The following is an 18,010-nucleotide window of genomic DNA, read 5'->3' on the forward strand; positions in this document are numbered from 1 at the left end:
CACTCACTGAACAGGATGATAGAACGACAAAACATTTCTCACGGCAAAGAAGACAGCATGTGACATGGAGCTGTAGCCTGTCCAAATAACATCTGTCAGGAATCCTGCAGTTCAGTCTCTTTGTATGTCTGTGTTGATGCTTTAACAATAGTTTACAACACTGACATATTATGTGGTTTGTGTGTACCATTTAGGTTCTGGATGTGTTGTGTTCACTGTGTGTGTGTCACGGCGTGGCAGTGCGCTCCAACCAGCACCTGATCTGTGACAACCTGCTGCCAGGAAGAGATCTGCTACTGCAGACCCGCCTGATCAACCACGTAAGCAGGTATACACACACACACACACACACACACACAATTTGCAGTATTTACTGAATCAAAATATGACATATAAAAAAATTCAGTGGCAGCACAGTAGTTGCCATTCTAACCCAGTGGAAGGTTATTTTCCGACAGACCATTAACAGTCTCTGCTCTGTTTCATCTTCCCAACAGCATGCGTCCCAACATCTTCCTGGGAGTCAGTGATGGCTCTGCTCAGTATAGGAAGTGGTACTACGAGCTGATCGTGGATCAGGCACTGCCGTTCGTCACAGCAGAGGCTTCTCACCTCAGGGTGGGCTGGGCTAACACCAGTGGCTATGCACCCTACCCCAGTGGGGGTGAGGGGTGGGGCGGCAACGGGGTGGGTGATGACCTCTACTCCTACGGCTTTGATGGACTCCATCTTTGGTCAGGTGAGGTCTGTGTGTGTGTGTACTTGATTTAGAAATAAGTATTAGGGCAACGTATAGAGTAATTGTTTTTTTTTTGGGGCTAAGTAACAGAAAACATATATGAATTACAGTTACCGCCTAGTGGTTTTACTGTATGCCTCCGCAAACCTGTCAAGTTGCAGTTACAGTTTACATCCATGTCTGTTAAAACATGGATGCTTCACACACATCTTTCCCCAGGCCTCAGGCCATGACTGTTGCCACAGCACAGAGGCATAAAAAAACTATACATTCTGGTTTCAAGGTGGGCACCCAAGATTAGTGTCACCAATTCAGTATATTCCCTTCGGTTCCTGAGATATGATATTAAATAATGGCCAGAAAAGGGTTTTTGCAGAACATTATGATGAAGTTAAACACTGACCTTTTGATTATAAAATGTTTCACTTCATCATTTTATGCTATTAGATATTTGTATGAAATTTGTCATAACTAGCATATAAATTATTGGATTATAGCCCAAGATATGTTTTATGAGGGTACAGTGACCTTAACCTCCGATCAACAAATTTTAATCAGTTCATTGTTGTCACTGATGTGGTCACAGTGACCTTGACCTTTGACCTTTGATGACCAAATTCTCATCAATTCATTGTTGAGTCAGAGTAGATGTTTGTACCAACTTTGGAAAAAAAAAAAAAAATTCCTTTAGATGTTCTTGAGATATAGTGTTCATGAGAATGGGATTTACGGATGGTTAAACTGAAAACATGTTGCCCCAGCCACAGCTATGGCTGGTGCAGAGGCATTAATTAAAATAGAAATGTAAACTGACCATGTTCTTTATGAAAAGTTTACAATTTTTGCATAGGATGCAGTGCTTAAACTGCTATCTATGAATATCTGCACAGATCCAAATAGCAAAAATGACAACATTCAGTGTTTTCAGTCAGATATCACCCAATCTAACGTTAAAGGCAGAATGGCAAGTGATGTTTGGAAGTATTTCAACGGAATAAACTGAGTATGCAGTGTTAGCTATGTAACCTTAAACTTGTGTTTACACAGCTATTCTCTATATTCTGTGCAGCACTGAGTCCCAACCCCTTCCCACAATTTTGCTCGGGTGTTCATTTTGAACTCTATTCCTTTGTAAGGTTTTTTTTTTATTTATTTTTTTTCTGCTAGTACTCGAGTACTTGATAATAATTTAATGCTATTAATGAAATATGGAAGCAAACTGGATGAACTCAGATAAAATGACCTCCCAGCTCTATGAATATGGAGTCAGATTGTTCCAGATGGCAGATTCAAAATTCAGATGCTCCCATATTGCAGACTAAAACTCAACCGTGTCCTCACTGTGCAGGCTGCATTGCGCGGACTGTCAGCTCACCTAATCAGCATCTTCTGAGAGCAGAGGATGTGGTGAGCTGCTGCCTGGACCTCAGTGTGCCCAGCATCTCCTTCAGGATCAACGGCCAGCCGGTTCAAGGCATGTTTGAGAACTTCAACTCTGACGGCCTCTTCTTCCCTGTGGCCAGCTTCTCTGCAGGAGTCAAGTCAGTGCTTTACTGCAAACAGTTTACACCAAATGGAAATTTAGTTTTTGTCTGCCCCCCATCAAACTATAAATTCTTCATGAAGGTGGTAAATGACCTGTAGAACAGAGACTCACTTTCACCATGAAGCCAAAAAAGGCTACAGGTCTCCATATTTGTGTAGTTCAAGTTACATTGAAGTGATAAAGCAGCCTATTTGACTGACTGGTCAGGTGTGAAATGAATTAGCTTATTTATAGCTAAAACACACAGGATGTCATTTTCCTCTACCTACAGTAGAGGTACACTTGCATATTGAAAACATATGTTTTTATATTTGCTCAAATTGTCATTTTATTCTGATAGTAGTACATGTGACAGTCCATGAAACTGCTAGTGTTCCTAATGGCAACTGCTAGAATCTCCCGCACCTAAATGAAAACATTCAGTGCCAAGGACTCTGTAACGTAGCTGTCAGTCATGTCAATCGTGACAGAGACTCCTCAGCTCCGATTGGCTGTTTTTGTTCAGGCATTGTACATTCTTGCAAATGCCATTAGAAGCACTAGGAGAAGGAGGAAGAACAGAATTCTTTTCACATTATCTGTCTCATGTGCTACTGTCTGGATGTAGTGATAGTTTCATCAAAGACAACAGTTATTTTTATAAAAGTTGCCAACTACAGCTTTAATTAGAATATATACTGTACATTATTTGTATTATACTTTTCAGAATTAAAGTTGTTTCACACAGTTAATTAACATATTTTACAGTGTTTATTGAAAAACTAATTAAAAGTAAGTCTACAAAAATAAAAAGGCAACAGGAATAATACAGTGAAAAAAAAATGCTAGAATTGGTAAGGCAAAAAATACACCCCTATAGGACTCTTTTGTGACCTTACACCAATAGAAAATGCATTTATTACAATACTGTACGTGATTTATAGAATTTGTGGCTATTTAAAAGTTAGTAGCAAATTGATCTTCAAATATCTATACTCTAAATAACATGTTTTCATTTTGAAGATTGATCTTAGCATCAATAGGATCGATACCAAAAAGGGATTTGTTTCTCTCTTCTACACTGTACATATTTGTATTTTAAGAGAAAAACTGTATGTGCAAACAACTTTCCGTTGTCGTGAGCACATCTACTTCTCCGCTTTTGTGTTGTCTGCACTCAAAAAACTTACTTGGGATCCAGCAACATCTTCTTTGTTTCACTTTTTACCAATGTCAGCAGTAGGATGGTAAGCTCACCTCCCAGCCCTCCTGTTAACTGCTGTGGGCTGACGCATACACTTAGTTGTACTATAAATAGAACTGCATGCACATCCGTGTGACCATAACTGTCCCCAGATATTCAATGTGGATAGTATGTGCAAGTCTGACTAGTTTTATCATACACACATTATAGCAGTGATGGCTTAACAAAAGAGGAAAAAGCCTGAGAAAGAGAACTGAAAAGTGGGGAGAAGGAGGGAAACGCCTCAGCATCCAGACCTCTGAGTTCACTGGGAGTCTTTTCAGAGAGGCTCAAAGAATATCCAAATATATAGTAGCCTAGTGAAATTAATATTTTAGTCAAATCAGATCTTCAGCATTGGTAATGTTACATTTTCAAATTGTAATTGATCATCACTTGCTGTTACTTAAGTACTACATCAATGATGGCGTACCGCTTTCCCCCACATTAAAAAAATAAATAAAATGAAATTCAATAATAAAAAGTATCATATCGGTATTGATTCTGGCCCTGTATTACTTCTATTGGATCAAAACCAAATTTTGTGGTATTGCCTACTGCTATTTAGATGTATTTTTACCCATATAGCTTATATCTCTATTAATATACTTGTTTGCAAATTGTCAAAAATGCTAGAATCTGACCAGCCATACTCACAAAAAAGGTCTAAAGTTATTTAATTAACTCACTGGGTTTGGTGGTTGTACAGACTGTTTCCTTTGATGTTTGGAAAATTAAAAAATGTTGCGTTGTTGTAATCACACCCTTCAAAACATAACTTCTCCACCTTGATTCCTTCTCGTGTCATCTGTCGCCCTGCAGGGTGCGCTTCCTCCTTGGGGGTCGTCATGGGGAGTTTAAGTTCCTCCCCCCTCCAGGTTACGCTCCCTGCTATGAGGCGGTGTTACCCAGGGAGAAACTGAAACTGGAGGCCAGTCAGGACCAGACTGCAGCCAGAGACCTGCTGGGACCCACTGTCACCTTGAGCCAGGCAGCATTCACCCCCACACCTGTGGACACCAGCCAGGTACACACCACTGCCACACCTGTTAGCAGCATAGAGTGCGCAATATTAGATACATAAGACATTATGAAATAAATAATCATATGAATAAATACAGACATAAATAGATAATGAAACAATCAAATAGTGACAAAATCTTCTATAATATTTTAAATATTTCTTTAGTGTGAATTATGTTATTTCATCATGCTTTATTAGTTAACTTAGGATCATTTTGATTTAGGTTTATCAGTTTGTAAATTCATTCACCTTTACAGTGGCATGCAAAAGTTTGGGCACCCACGGTCAAAATTTCTTTTACTGTGAATAGTTAATTAAGTGATGTCCAAAAGGCATGAAGTTAAAGATTTAACATGATTGTCAACATTTTAAGCAAGATCAGAGTATTATTTTTGTTTTATGCAATTTTAGAGTGAAAAAAAGGAAAGGAGCACCATGCAAACGTTTGGGCACCCCAAGACATTTGAGCTCTCAGACAGCTTTTACCAGGGTCTCAGACCATAATTAGCTTGTTAGGGCTATGTCTTGTTCACAATCATCTTTAGGAAAGGCCAGGTGATGCAAAATGAAAAGCTTTATAAATACTGACTCCTGAAACCTTGTTCCATCAATCAGCAGCCATGGGCTCCTCTAAACAGCTGCATAACACTCTGAAAACTAAAATATCTGATGCCCACAAAGCAGGAGAAGGTTATAAGAAGATAGCAAAGTGTTTTCAGGTAGCTGTTTCATCAGGTCGTAATGTAATTAAGAAATGGCAGTTTTCTTCCAGTCTCCTTTCCAGAATCTGTTTTAGTGCGGATCGTACCCAATGAATGTTTTTTTCCATGCCAGTGTTCATGATATTGTGTTTTCTGTCAATCAAACCAAACAGAGCAGAGCCAGACTGAAGCAACAGAAGAGTGATGTCCAAAATGATTACATAGCTTGTTTTTCTCTGTGTGTATAGATTGTGCTGCCACCTCACTTGGAGAGGATCAGGGAGAAGCTTGCAGAAAACATCCATGAACTGTGGGTGATGAACAAGATAGAATTGGGCTGGACCTACGGTGTGGTGAGTATCAGACAAACAGATCAATACTATGTATAAAACATTGATTCTAAGCCCCTTTCAGGCACGTTCTGCTTAACATTGATCTGATGGCAATTTAACATGTTCCTCTGTTTGAATAAGCGCCCCAAATGCTTATATATGTAAAAGTCATCACAGTTTGGCAGGTTGGACTTGTAACATTTTCGGGTCACTTTCAACGCACAACTTTGAACTGAATGCCATCAGATTAATGTAAAAGCTGCAAGAGGTTGAACATGCAGAGAGAGAAATTAAATGTGTGTCTTGTTCCACTAATTAAGAGCTGTTTTAACTTGCTTATGAGAGTGTAATCCTATGCTCAAAGAAAAAAAGATAAGTTAAACAATGAAAAATGTGATTGAGCTAATTAGTGAGATTCCTCTCATGTCCGATCAGTCTATATAAATCCTTTTTCCTGTTCACCGTGCCCACTAAAGAAGTAAAAAGAAAAAAGCAGTTTGTTTAGCCACAGGAATAATCAGACCCACTGTCTCTTTCCTTGTATTTTAAACTTTTATGCTAACTTTGTGGATGACTAAATGAATATCAAGCTAAGCACTTTACATACAGCTTGTGAGCAAATAAGACTTAACAAGTCCAACTTAACATCCTGTCATTCAGTGCTTCGGTGCCTTTCAAAGAACTCAACATAATTATTTTTCTAACATGATTAAAATGCAGATAAAATGGATTTGAAATTAGGATTCATTAAAATAAAGGTCTGGTGGTACAGGGATGCAGTGGTTTGCATTGTCGCCTCACAACAAGAGGGTTCCTGGTTTGAACTGGGGGTGGGGCCCCTCCCGTGTGTGGAGTTGTGCATGTTCTACCCCGTGTCAGTGTAGGTTTTCTTCGGGTACTCCAGCTTTCTCCCACCGTCCAAAGACATGCAGGCTAGGTTCACTGGTGACTCTAAATAGGTGTGAATGTGAGTGTGGATGGTTATCTGTCTCTCAGCTGGGATAGGCTGTGCCTATATTTGATTTTATTAATTAATAAAAATGAGGGCCTCGACAGAAAAATAGGTTGGGACATCTGTCAATCCAGCCATGCTGTTTTCCAGCAGTAACATCACAACAGGTGCCAAATGCATCTTGTTCCTAAATGTGCTGTCATGTCTGAATGGGATAACAGAACTGTCTGTGACTACCAGCGTTGTTATTGTAACTCAAAAAAGTACAGTACTTGTTACTTTAAAAAAGTAACACTTTACTTTACTTTACTTTTTCTCCCTGTAGAAAATAATTTGTTACTACTTGTTACATGACTTTTGTGTTACTCTGCAACATAACCTGAGAAGCACTGTCACATAGGTACTTGCAATGTAACAATAATATAATGTTAAACCTTACATGTTCCCATATATGAGCACAAAACAAGTTCAATAGGAGAATCAGGACAGCACTGCAGTAGACTGTAACTGCCTTAAAATAAAACTATATCAATATATAAGACAGTGCAAAAAGGGTTGGCCTTCCTAATACAACACTGTACAATTATTAATTGCCTCAAAATATACTGAATAAAAATTCAAACAGAAACTTTTGTTTTTGCTCCCATTTTCCATAGGTTCAAGTGAATGATCTAAGAATTACTAACCATCTCAAGGCACACCTGTGTACTAATGATGTTTTTTATTCAGCATGTTGATATGCCACCCTTGTCAGGTGGATGGATTATCTTGAAAAAGGAGAAGTGCTCACTAACACTGAATTTAACACCTTTTTCAGAATTTGAGAGAAATATATCTATATAGTACATCAAAAGTCTTGCATCTTTAACTCCATCCTTTGAAAAATGGGAGCGAAAAACAAGTGTTGCATTTGATCTTTGTTATATATCCATCCATCCATTTTCTAACTGCTTATCCTCGTGAGGGTTGCGGGGTACACTTTGGACAGGTCACCAGACAGGGCTGACATGTAGAGACAGACAGCCATTCACGCCTACAGACAATTTAGAGTCACCAATTAACCTATCCCCAGTCTCCATGTCTCTGGATGGTGGGAGGAAGCCGGAGTACCCGGAGAAAACCCACACTGACATGGGGAGAACATGCAAACTCCACAGAGGGCCTCCCACACCCGGGATCGAACCAGGAACCCTCTTGCTGTGAGGCGACAGTGCTAACCACCACACCACCGTGCCGCCCCTTGTCATATATCACCAAGCCTAAATAACATAATACAAAAGACTATCCTTTCTAACACCATGTAATGATGACATACTTAAAAGGAAAAGAAGACATGTTGTAATGGGATATGAACTGCATTAAATGGGCCAAACACACCCGCTTGAGTCGCTTGCTCACCAGTCCATGACTTTATAGCAGACTAGTCCAGCTTATTTGACGTGTTTATCACCAAAGCAGCAGTAATAGCTCATGAGGAGGAGGCTCTCAAATCCTGACATTGGGCGACATCACCTTTTAGAATTGTCACAGTTGCCTCTGTGAGATTCAGTTCATTTTCATTATCCACCACCACATGTGTTAAGCGACACCTTCCCAACAGGCTGAGGCTGCATGCTTATCTGGCAGAGCTTCAGCCCTCCAACTCAAGGTCATTACATCTTCCATTAAATCCAGAATTCTCCAGGCTCTGCAGTCACATCTACACCAAATCCAGGCAGTCAGTCATATCCAACTCTGTGGCTCACTCAGTGCTCAGTGCAGCTGCTGCTGTCTGGCTCAGACTGATACACCAGCACAGCCACAGCCCCAGAAGGGTTCTCACTTGTTGCCCAGTCAGATGCTGGGCCTGGTACTTCTCACAATAAGTTCAGACACTACGCAACACATCCCAAGCAATCAGTGCTGAAATCTTGTGGAGAGTGGAGCACTACAGACGTTGAAGTGATGTGGATGTAACTCCAGTTGTATAACTACATGCATCCAAGTGTCCCATTGTTCTGTGTCCTGAGATTAAAGGTGGCCAAGCAACAGGCTCTATAACTGTTCTAACCTTTGCTTTTTTATACGTGCATCTATGTGTGTTTCAGGTGCGAGATGATAACAAGCGGCAACACCCCTGTCTGGTGGAGTTCTCCAAGCTTCCTGAACAAGAACGAAGCTACAACTTACAGATGTCTCTGGAGACTCTCAAGTAATGCTTTAGCGCAGTGAGCAACATATTAAATGGCATTTAGATCAAATATTTATCTGTGACACCATTAAGCCCTGTGTTCATACTGTACATGACCAAACTCTAAGATTCTTTCTGTTGACAAGGCAGTAAACTCACCAAGTAAGTCTCCATGTAGTATGTAGGAGTATGGGTGATGGTAACATGTTTGGGTCAATATCACACACCTGAACAATAGATTGCATGTTTGGTCATTTGTGTTTGTGTGTGTGTTGCAGAACTCTCCTGGCCTTAGGCTGCCATGTTGGCCTAGCAGATGAACATGCTGTAGAGAAAGTCAAGAGCATGAAACTGTCACCGACGTAAGTCACCTCAACTATCATTATTATAAAAAAATAGAGTTTGGGCACCCATGGTCAAAATGCCATTTACTGTGAGTAGTTAAGTACGTGGAAGATGAACATATCTCCAAAAGGCATGATGTTAGAAATAGAATATATTTTTCAACATTGTAAGCAAGATCAGTGTATTATTTTTGTTATGTACAATTTTAGAGTGAATAAAGGAAAGGAGCACCATGCAAAAGTTTGGGCACCCTTTGACATTTGAGCTCTTAGACAACTTTTACCAGGGTCTCAGACCTTGTTAGAACTCTGGCTTGTTCACAGTCATCATTAGGAAAGGCCAGGTGATGCAAATTTCAGAGCTTTATACACATTCTGACTCCTGAAACTCTGTCCCATCAATCAGCAGCCATGGGCTCCTCTAAACAGCTGCCTAGCACTCGGAAAACTAAAATAACTGATGCCCACAAAACAGGAGAATGGTATAAGAAGAAAGCAAAGTGTTTTCAGGTAGCTGTTTCCTCAGTTTGTAATGTAATTAAGAAATGGCAGTAAACAGGAACTGTGGAGGTCAAGTTGAGATCTGGAAGACCAAGTTGACTTTCCGAGACAGCTGCTCGTAGGGTTGTTAGAAAGGCTAATTAAAACCCCCGTTTGACTGCAAAAGACCTGCAGGAAGATTTAGCAGACTCTGGAGTGGTGGTGCACTGTTCTACTGTGCAGTGACACCTGTACCAATATTACCTTCATGGAAGAGTTATCAGAGGAAAACCTTTCCTGTGTCCTCACTACAAAACCCAGCGTCAGAAGTTTGCAAAGGAACATCAAAACAAGCTTGATGTTGTTTGGACACAGGTCCTTTGGACTGATTAAGTTAAAAACGAACCTTTTAAAGGTAATGAGGAAGGTGTGTTTGGAGAGAAAAAGGGTGTATAATTTCATAAAAAGAACCTGTTCAACTGTTAAACATGGGGGTGGATCGATCATGCTTTGGGCTTGTGTTGCAACCAGTGGCAGGGGGGACATTTCACTGGTAGAGGGAAGAATGGATTCAGTTAAATTTCAGCAAATTCTGGAAGCAAACATCACAGCATCTGTAAAAATACTGAAGATGAATAGAGGATGGCTTCTACAACAGGACATGCAAGACGGCCCAAGAATCTCACAGAACTAGAAGCCTTTTGCCGGAAGAATGGGCAAAAATCCCCCAAACAAGAATTGAAAGACTCTTAGCTGGTTACAAAAAGCATTAAAGCCTGTGATACTTGCCAAAGGGGGTGCTACTAAATACTGACCATGCTTCATGCCCTTTTCCTTTTTTGTTGTTTTGAGACTACAAAAGATTAGATGAAGCAAAGCAAAAGATGATGAAATGTGTCATCTCTAATTTTATGCCTTTTGGAAATCAATTTATCCTCTACTCAGTTAACTACTTACAGTAAACAAAATTTTGAACAGAGGTGCCCAAATTTTTGCATGCAACTGTAAATAATGCACAGGATGCGGAATAATACTTACATGATGTAGTGATAAGATGATTGAGACAAGGGACATTTTATAAGGTGATGACTAAGGCAGAAACTGGAAAAAATGGTCTTGAAGAGCTCTTACACATGAATACATGAAGGTTATTGAGCAGCTGGCTAGCTAACAATTCAGTGATTCACATCTGTCTGTGCAGCTATGAGTTGTCCGGTGGTTATAAACCTGCTCCTTTGGACCTGAGTCACATCAAACTGACCTCCACCCAGGAGGCCATGGTGGACAAACTGGCTGAGAATGCACACAACGTCTGGGCAAGAGATCGCATCCGCCAGGGCTGGACCTATGGCATCCAACAGGTAGGAGACTGTGATGCATATTAAATACTTGGCTCTGTGTGTGGGTTTTTTAATGTGTTGACAGGGAGCAATGTGGTCTCCTTTGCTACTGTCACTAAATCCCTAGCTGTCCTGTGTGTTAGTGTTGTTGTTGTGTTAATTCATAAGGTCAATGACAGATCGCACAGTTCATCATTCATTATGACTGAGTTTGAGTCAAGTCTGAAGACCATAAAGGAGTAAAGTCTAAAGACTTACTTGAAGTAGTGAAATGTAACTAAGCATGTCTACCCGAGACCAAGTACCACTTTTAGTTGCTTGTGTCTCTTGCTTTTATACTGAACTTTATTTTACAGGGAAATATTGTACTTTTTACTCCACTACATTTTTGACACAACATTTTGACAAGTGATGCAATGTTTTGGACTATATGACTCAGCAGTTTATAAAGCACCTAAAATCAGCTTCATCTCAACCTGTAACAACATTAAAGTTTGGTGGTGGGCAGATGTCTGGAAAAGGTCAAGTCCAGCACAGTTTGAAAATACGCCCTCCTCTTTTAGGAATGAGCCATGCCATCTTAGTAGGGAGGAACCCTGAGCCTGAAAAGTCAAACTGAGGTGCACTACGTTAAACTAAGAGGGGAACAAAACAGTAGCAACAAAAAGGCATATCAGTTGTAAGATGACACTGACAGCTGCATCTTTAAACAGGTAGCCCAGAATATACATAGGTTGCTTTTTTTCTTTCAGAGGCAATATCCCCATTTGATAATACTCTCAGCGTGTCGACACTGAGACAAGACCAAGACTTTGAGGAGTTGAGACTAAGTTAAGATCAAGACCAAGGCAGGTTGAGACCAAGATGAGACCAAGTTCAGACCAGTTCGTCCTGTATTGCATTTAACAAGATAAAACGGACAACATGCAAACCATAGACACTTCTCAAATTGAGCCAAGCAAAAAAAAAAAACAAAAAAAAAAAATGCCAAAGATGTGGCTAACATCTCCTCCCAGACAGCCACAGCTTTTTCTCCTTTGTCCTGCATTCACTTTCTTGGAGTATGTGGGAAGGGCAGAGCCCTTAATAGTAACAAAAATTAAAAACCAGAAACGAGTCAAGTTATTTGTTGCATCTGAAGCAGTCATGATCTTAACAATTAAATCAAACGATGCAGAGGGAATTTAATAATATCTCCACAGTTGTGGTCTTGTCCAGGCTTGAAATAAAATCCAGAGTCCTCTCTGTCTGAGATCAAAACAAGACCAAGTAAAAATGCAGTTGATTCCAAGATAAGACTGAAAGGTTCAAAAGGTGGTCTCGAGACCAAGATCAACTTTAATACTAAAACACCACTCTGAGTGGCTTGTGAATGTGGAACACTAATGATAAAATGCTTTACCCAGTTCATCCAGTTGGCTGACTAGAACCAATGGTGATCTCCATACCCTAAGCAAGCTGATGTCTTGCAGTTTGTTTGCTGCTCTGTTACATCTTTAAGGGATTAACTTGTCTTGCCCATAGGCAGCTCAGTGATGGTAATAAGGGAGGGGTAAGCACTACTGTTTCACTTTCCCCACCCAGCACTGCTTTCCTTAACTAATTGGTTATTGAATTTATATTCTCCTGGCCTTTGTCTCCCTTTAGGATGTGAAGAATCGTAGAAACCCTCGTCTGGTCCCCTATATCCTGTTGGATGAGAGAACCAAGAAGTCCAACAAAGACAGTCTGAGAGAGGCTGTTAGGACTTTGCTTGGATATGGATACAACCTGGAGGCTCCTGACCAGGACCACGGTACAATACATGTCTTTATTGAAAGGCTTCATTCTATGAGTTTTCATTTTTAGGGGTATTTGTATATTTTACTCTTTGAGTGATAATGTACCCATGAGATTGCTGATTACATTGTCTACACCCCACCCCCACCCCACCCCCCACCCACCCACCTTCTTTTTATCCAGCAGCTCAATCTGACCACAACAACGTATCTGCTGAGAGGTTCCGTATTTTCAGAGCAGAAAAAACCTACTGTGTTAATGCAGGAAAGTGGTACTTTGAGCTGGAGGTAAGAAGATGGATGATCAGAGCTATGGTAGTATTGCTCTGAAATATACATTACCGTTAAAAAGTTTGGAATCTCCTGCCAGAAAGCCTGACTGGGTTCAGAGAGATGGCTGAAGAGAGGAACATTCTGCATTTCTGAGTGGTCTTTTGTGCTTTTAGGTTGTAGAAAGTCCTCCATACAAATGAATGTTATCTGTATGAAGGGTTCTGGAAGCTTAGCATCAAAATGTGTATAGATTTGAATAGGAAGAGGTTCCTGTGTCAGTGTCAAGTGCGCAATAATGCCTACAGCAAGCTGGAATTAACACGCAAGGTGTTGCTTTAACAAAGCTCTTCTTCAAACTTCAAAATAAAAAGGTTAGTCTTGGCTTAGCACTATTAGAATATCAACTGAACATACTACAGACTGACAATTCACAGCTTGAACTTATTCATTCCAAACACTAAGTAGACTGCAGAGGGCCCAAAGAAAAATGGGCTCACAAAAATACCCAGGGTCACTTGTGCTTTTCTGGACTAGCAAACAAATTCAAAATTGAAGGGTATTTGGGCAGTATTTTCCCCTATCATACAATCCTGAGGGAACATCAACTAAATCATTATTTGAATTATTTAATTCTTCTTTTTGGGGGGTAAAACTATTTTAAATGTACTTTTTAAATTTGGCGTTTGATTACACAATTGTATCTGTTAAAAGAGCTATTTCTAAAGGAAAAAAGAAAAACATCAACATAGCAAGTGATTCCAAACTTTGAACAGTACTGTATGTTATGATGTTAAGTATTAGGATGTGACAAAGTATTTGGCTTAACCTAAGACCCTTCACAATGCCCTATTTTGATCTTAAGTGTACTGGGTAGTACTATGGCATGGATCGGTTTTTAAAACCTTTCCTCAAATGTTGTTACTATTTCTCACTTGTTTCTTGGTCACAAAGACAATATATCTTGTTTAGTGTCAAATATGACAAAAGACCAACAGACTACAGGGTGTGGCTATTGCTCTCACTCCAAGCTTTTACTGTTGTTTTACTGTTCCTAAACTTGATATTACCCCATTCATGCTTCTCTTCCAGGTATTAACAGCAGGAGAGATGAGGGTGGGCTGGGCCAGGCCCGGATGCCTCCCAGACCAGGAGCTGGGATCTGATGACCAGGCCTTTGTCTTTGATGGTTTCAAGGTGGCTGGGTTTTCCTGTGCTGTACACACTCCATTTGTTCAGTTTCTTGGCACTACAGTGGTCCAAATTAGTCATAAATTGGAATTTTTAAAACGTTATTTTTAGGTCCAGCGTTGGCACCAGGGTAATGAGCATTTTGGGCGTGCCTGGCAGACAGGGGACGTGGTGGGTTGCATGGTGGATCTTAACGAACACACCATGATGTTCACACTTAATGGAGAAGTGCTGCTGGATGACTCTGGATCTGAGCTGGCCTTCAAGGACTTTGAAGTGGGTGAAGGTCAGTGCTGCGTTGTTGACGACACACACAACTTTAACGTTGCACTGCTTTGTAGCCTTGACTAACAATGATCCCCATCATACTGAAGAACAGTTGGAACCTCTTCCTCTGCTTCTTTTAAAAACCCTTTAAAACAAGGCAAATGTCAATTATAGAAACAGCTCAGTATGTGCTTGTTATTATAAGTGTTGAAGCTTAGTATGTACCATCACACCAGCTGACAAACCTCCCAACCTCAGAGGATATCTCCACAATTTCTCAATTGATTAGGTGAATACTGAGTTGCACAAATGATCCATTAAAAGGTTCCTCTATACATAGTGTCACAGGTAGTAATGCACAAAAAGCGTCATCTTAGTATTTGACTTTTTCTGTTGGTCTCCAGGTTTTATCCCAGTGTGCAGTCTTGGTTCGTGTCAAGTGGGAAGAATGAACTTCGGTAAAGACGTGAGCACCCTGAAGTACTTCACCATCTGTGGCTTGCAGGAAGGTTACGAACCGTTTGCTGTCAATATGAACCGAGACGTCACCATGTGGCTCAGCAAGAGGCTTCCTCAGTTTGTTCCTGTACCACCCAACCACCAGCACATAGAGGTGAGGGGAGTCATCTGTGGTACACCCTCACATCCCATTTAACTAGTACCTGGTAGAATCTGCTGGGGTTTTTTTGGTAGAATTTCAGATGGCATTGGCCTGACATGCAATCCCTTCAGACACATTGTAAAACATTTCTAAATACAGTACAGGCCAAAAGTTTGGACACACCTTCTCATTCAATGCGTTTTCTTTATTTTCATGACTATTTACATTGTAGATTCTCACTGAAGGCATCAAAACTATGAATGAACACATGTGGAGTTATGTACTTAACAAAAAAAGGTGAAATAACTGAAAACATGTTTTATATTCTAGTTTCTTCAAAATAGCCACCCTTTGCTCTGATTACTGCTTTGCACACTCTTGGCATTCTCTCCATGAGCTCCAAGAGGTAGTCACCTGAAATGGTTTTCCAACAGTCTTGAAGGAGTTCCCAGAGGTGTTTAGCACTTGTTGGCCCCTTTGCCTTCACTCTGCGGTCCAGCTCACCCCAAACCATCTGGATTGGGTTCAGGTCCGGTGACTGTGGAGGCCAGGTCATCTGCCGCAGCACTCCATCACTCTCCTTCTTGGTCAAATAGCCCTTACACAGCCTGGAGGTGTGTTTGGGGTCATTGTCCTGTTGAAAAATAAATGATGGTCCAACTAAACGCAAACCGGATGGGATGGCATGTCGCTGCAGGATGCTGTGGTAGCCATGCTGGTTCAGTGTGCCTTCAATTTTGAATAAATCCCCAACAGTGTCACCAGCAAAACACCCCCACACCATCACACCTCCTCCTCCATGCTTCACAGTGGGAACCAGGCATGTGGAATCCATCCGTTCACCTTTTCTGCGTCTCACAAAGACACGGCGGTTGGAACCAAAGATCTCAAATTTGGACTCATCAGACCAAAGCACAGATTTCCACTGGTCTAATGTCCATTCCTTGTGTTTCTTGGCCCAAACAAATCTCTTCTGCTTGTTGCCTCTCCTTAGCAGTGGTTTCCTAGCAGCTATTTGACCATGAAGGCCTGATTGGCGCAGTCTCCTCTTAACAGTTGTTCTAGAGATGGGTCTGCTGCTAGAACTCTGTGTGGCATTCATCTGGTCTCTGATCTGAGCTGCTGTTAACTTGCGATTTCTGAGGCTGGTGACTCGGATGAACTTATCCTCAGAAGCAGAGGTGACTCTTGGTCTTCCTTTCCTGGGTCGGTCCTCATGTGTGCCAGTTTGGTTGTAGCGCTTGATGGTTTTTGCGACTCCACTTGGGGACACATTTAAAGTTTTTGCAATTTTGCGGACTGACTGACCTTCATTTCTTAAAGTAATGATGGCCACTCGTTTTTCTTTAGTTAGCTGATTGGTTCTTGCCATAATATGTATTTTAACAGTTGTCCAATAGGGCTGTCGGCTGTGTATTAACCTGACTTCTGCACAACACAACTGATGGTCCCAACCCCATTGATAAAGCAAGAAATTCCACTAATTAACCCTGATAAGGCACACCTGTGAAGTGGAAACCATTTCAGGTGACTACCTCTTGAAGCTCATGGAGAGAATGCCAAGAGTGTGCAAAGCAGTAATCAGAGCAAAGGGTGGCTATTTTGAAGAAACTAGAATATAAAACATGTTTTCAGTTATTTCACCTTTTTTTGTTAAGTACATAACTCCACATGTGTTCATTCATAGTTTTGATGCCTTCAGTGAGAATCTACAATGTAAATAGTCATGAAAATAAAGAAAACGCATTGAATGAGAAGGTGTGTCCAAACTTTTGGCCTGTACTGTATGTTTTTGTCTTGTATGCTTTTTCCTCCAAAACTGTTCAATAGACTGCTGAAAAATGAGAGTACAGACAAAACTAATGTTGTTTTATTTTTTCCTCTGTTCTTAGGTGACAAGGATAGATGGGACAGTGGAGTCATGTCCTTGCCTAAAGGTCACCCAGAGGTCATTTGGCTCACAGAACAGTTACACTGACATTACTTTCTACAGACTGAGCATGCCCATAGAGTGTGCAGAATCCTTCTCCAGATCCCCAACGAATGATAGCCTCTTCTCACCAAAGAGGGTAACAGTGCCACAAACACACTGACATGTACTCATATATACACGTGTCGTGTCGGAGATATATATATATATATATATATATATGTGTGTGTGTGTGTGTGTGTGTGTGTGTGTGTGTGTGTGTGTGTTGAGATTGACAGACAGATACTTTGTGTCTAAAACAAGTCCTAAATGCGATCCATCTGTTTCCTCCACTGCCCCAGTGAAATTCATTGTATAGACTGATTCACAATATTTTTTGTTTTGTTTTGTTTTGTTTTTTTACAATTGGGTAGAAACCCCCCATGCCCAGTACATAAATGAAACAGCACTGAGCAAACGCTGTCTCAATTGGCTAGTTTTTAGCCACTTAAAAGTCAGTCAGTTTAAGTTTACATCATAGTTAAAATATTTTCATTGCTTTACCTTGCAGTCAGACAGCTCTTTCTGGTGGGGAACTCAAGCCATTATCTTAAAGTCACCAGTTTCTACTCAGAAAACTTTATTTTATTTTGCAGATCATAGGAGGTGCTAATCTACCACTGCCTCAATCAGTTAGCATGTAAAGTAAATTGGAGAACACTATTAATGAAGACCTCATCTATAGTACATTATGAGAGCATTCATGGTGAAATATAATGCATTCATATTGCTTTATGGCAGCACTATGGCTATTAACATACATTAGGCTTACTAACGCTCTATATCAACAGTCATAAAACATTGTAGATGTGACAGTAAATTCAAGAGCATCAAGTGTGTAATGGATGCTCTTGACTAGTCATTAACTAAAAGTTGACTGATGGGGCTAATGATGCATTATGAATACCTATACTCACCTAAACAATCAAGGCCTCATAGTATGCTATAATAGTCTATGCAGTATTATAAGTAAATACAAGTAGGTGAAGTACATTGCATCTGTAATCCTGCATGCTTCATTATGATGTTTCTTTGTTGGCCTGGTAAATAAGGTGTAACGCATTTTCATGCACTTAAAAGAATC

At 40.4% G+C, this 18,010-nt stretch overlaps 1 protein-coding gene across 1 annotated transcript in view; it reads left to right on the plus strand.

Annotated features, from left to right (window-relative positions):
* ryr2a (ryanodine receptor 2a (cardiac)) overlaps positions 1 to 18,010 on the plus strand; it is a 259,999-nt gene that overhangs the window by 124,815 nt on the left and 117,174 nt on the right. The window contains exons 17-30 of the mRNA XM_078163436.1: positions 195 to 328; positions 498 to 739; positions 2,088 to 2,280; positions 4,330 to 4,534; positions 5,481 to 5,585; positions 8,604 to 8,707; positions 8,965 to 9,048; positions 10,712 to 10,871; positions 12,498 to 12,645; positions 12,813 to 12,916; positions 13,991 to 14,095; positions 14,201 to 14,375; positions 14,761 to 14,969; positions 16,850 to 17,026. Coding sequence (XP_078019562.1) covers positions 195 to 328; positions 498 to 739; positions 2,088 to 2,280; positions 4,330 to 4,534; positions 5,481 to 5,585; positions 8,604 to 8,707; positions 8,965 to 9,048; positions 10,712 to 10,871; positions 12,498 to 12,645; positions 12,813 to 12,916; positions 13,991 to 14,095; positions 14,201 to 14,375; positions 14,761 to 14,969; positions 16,850 to 17,026 — 2,145 coding nt within the window. The remainder of the gene's footprint in view (positions 1 to 194; positions 329 to 497; positions 740 to 2,087; positions 2,281 to 4,329; positions 4,535 to 5,480; positions 5,586 to 8,603; positions 8,708 to 8,964; positions 9,049 to 10,711; positions 10,872 to 12,497; positions 12,646 to 12,812; positions 12,917 to 13,990; positions 14,096 to 14,200; positions 14,376 to 14,760; positions 14,970 to 16,849; positions 17,027 to 18,010) is intronic.

This window comes from Epinephelus lanceolatus, chromosome 21 (assembly GCF_041903045.1).
Source record: "Epinephelus lanceolatus isolate andai-2023 chromosome 21, ASM4190304v1, whole genome shotgun sequence".
Taxonomy (NCBI): domain Eukaryota; kingdom Metazoa; phylum Chordata; class Actinopteri; order Perciformes; family Serranidae; genus Epinephelus; species Epinephelus lanceolatus.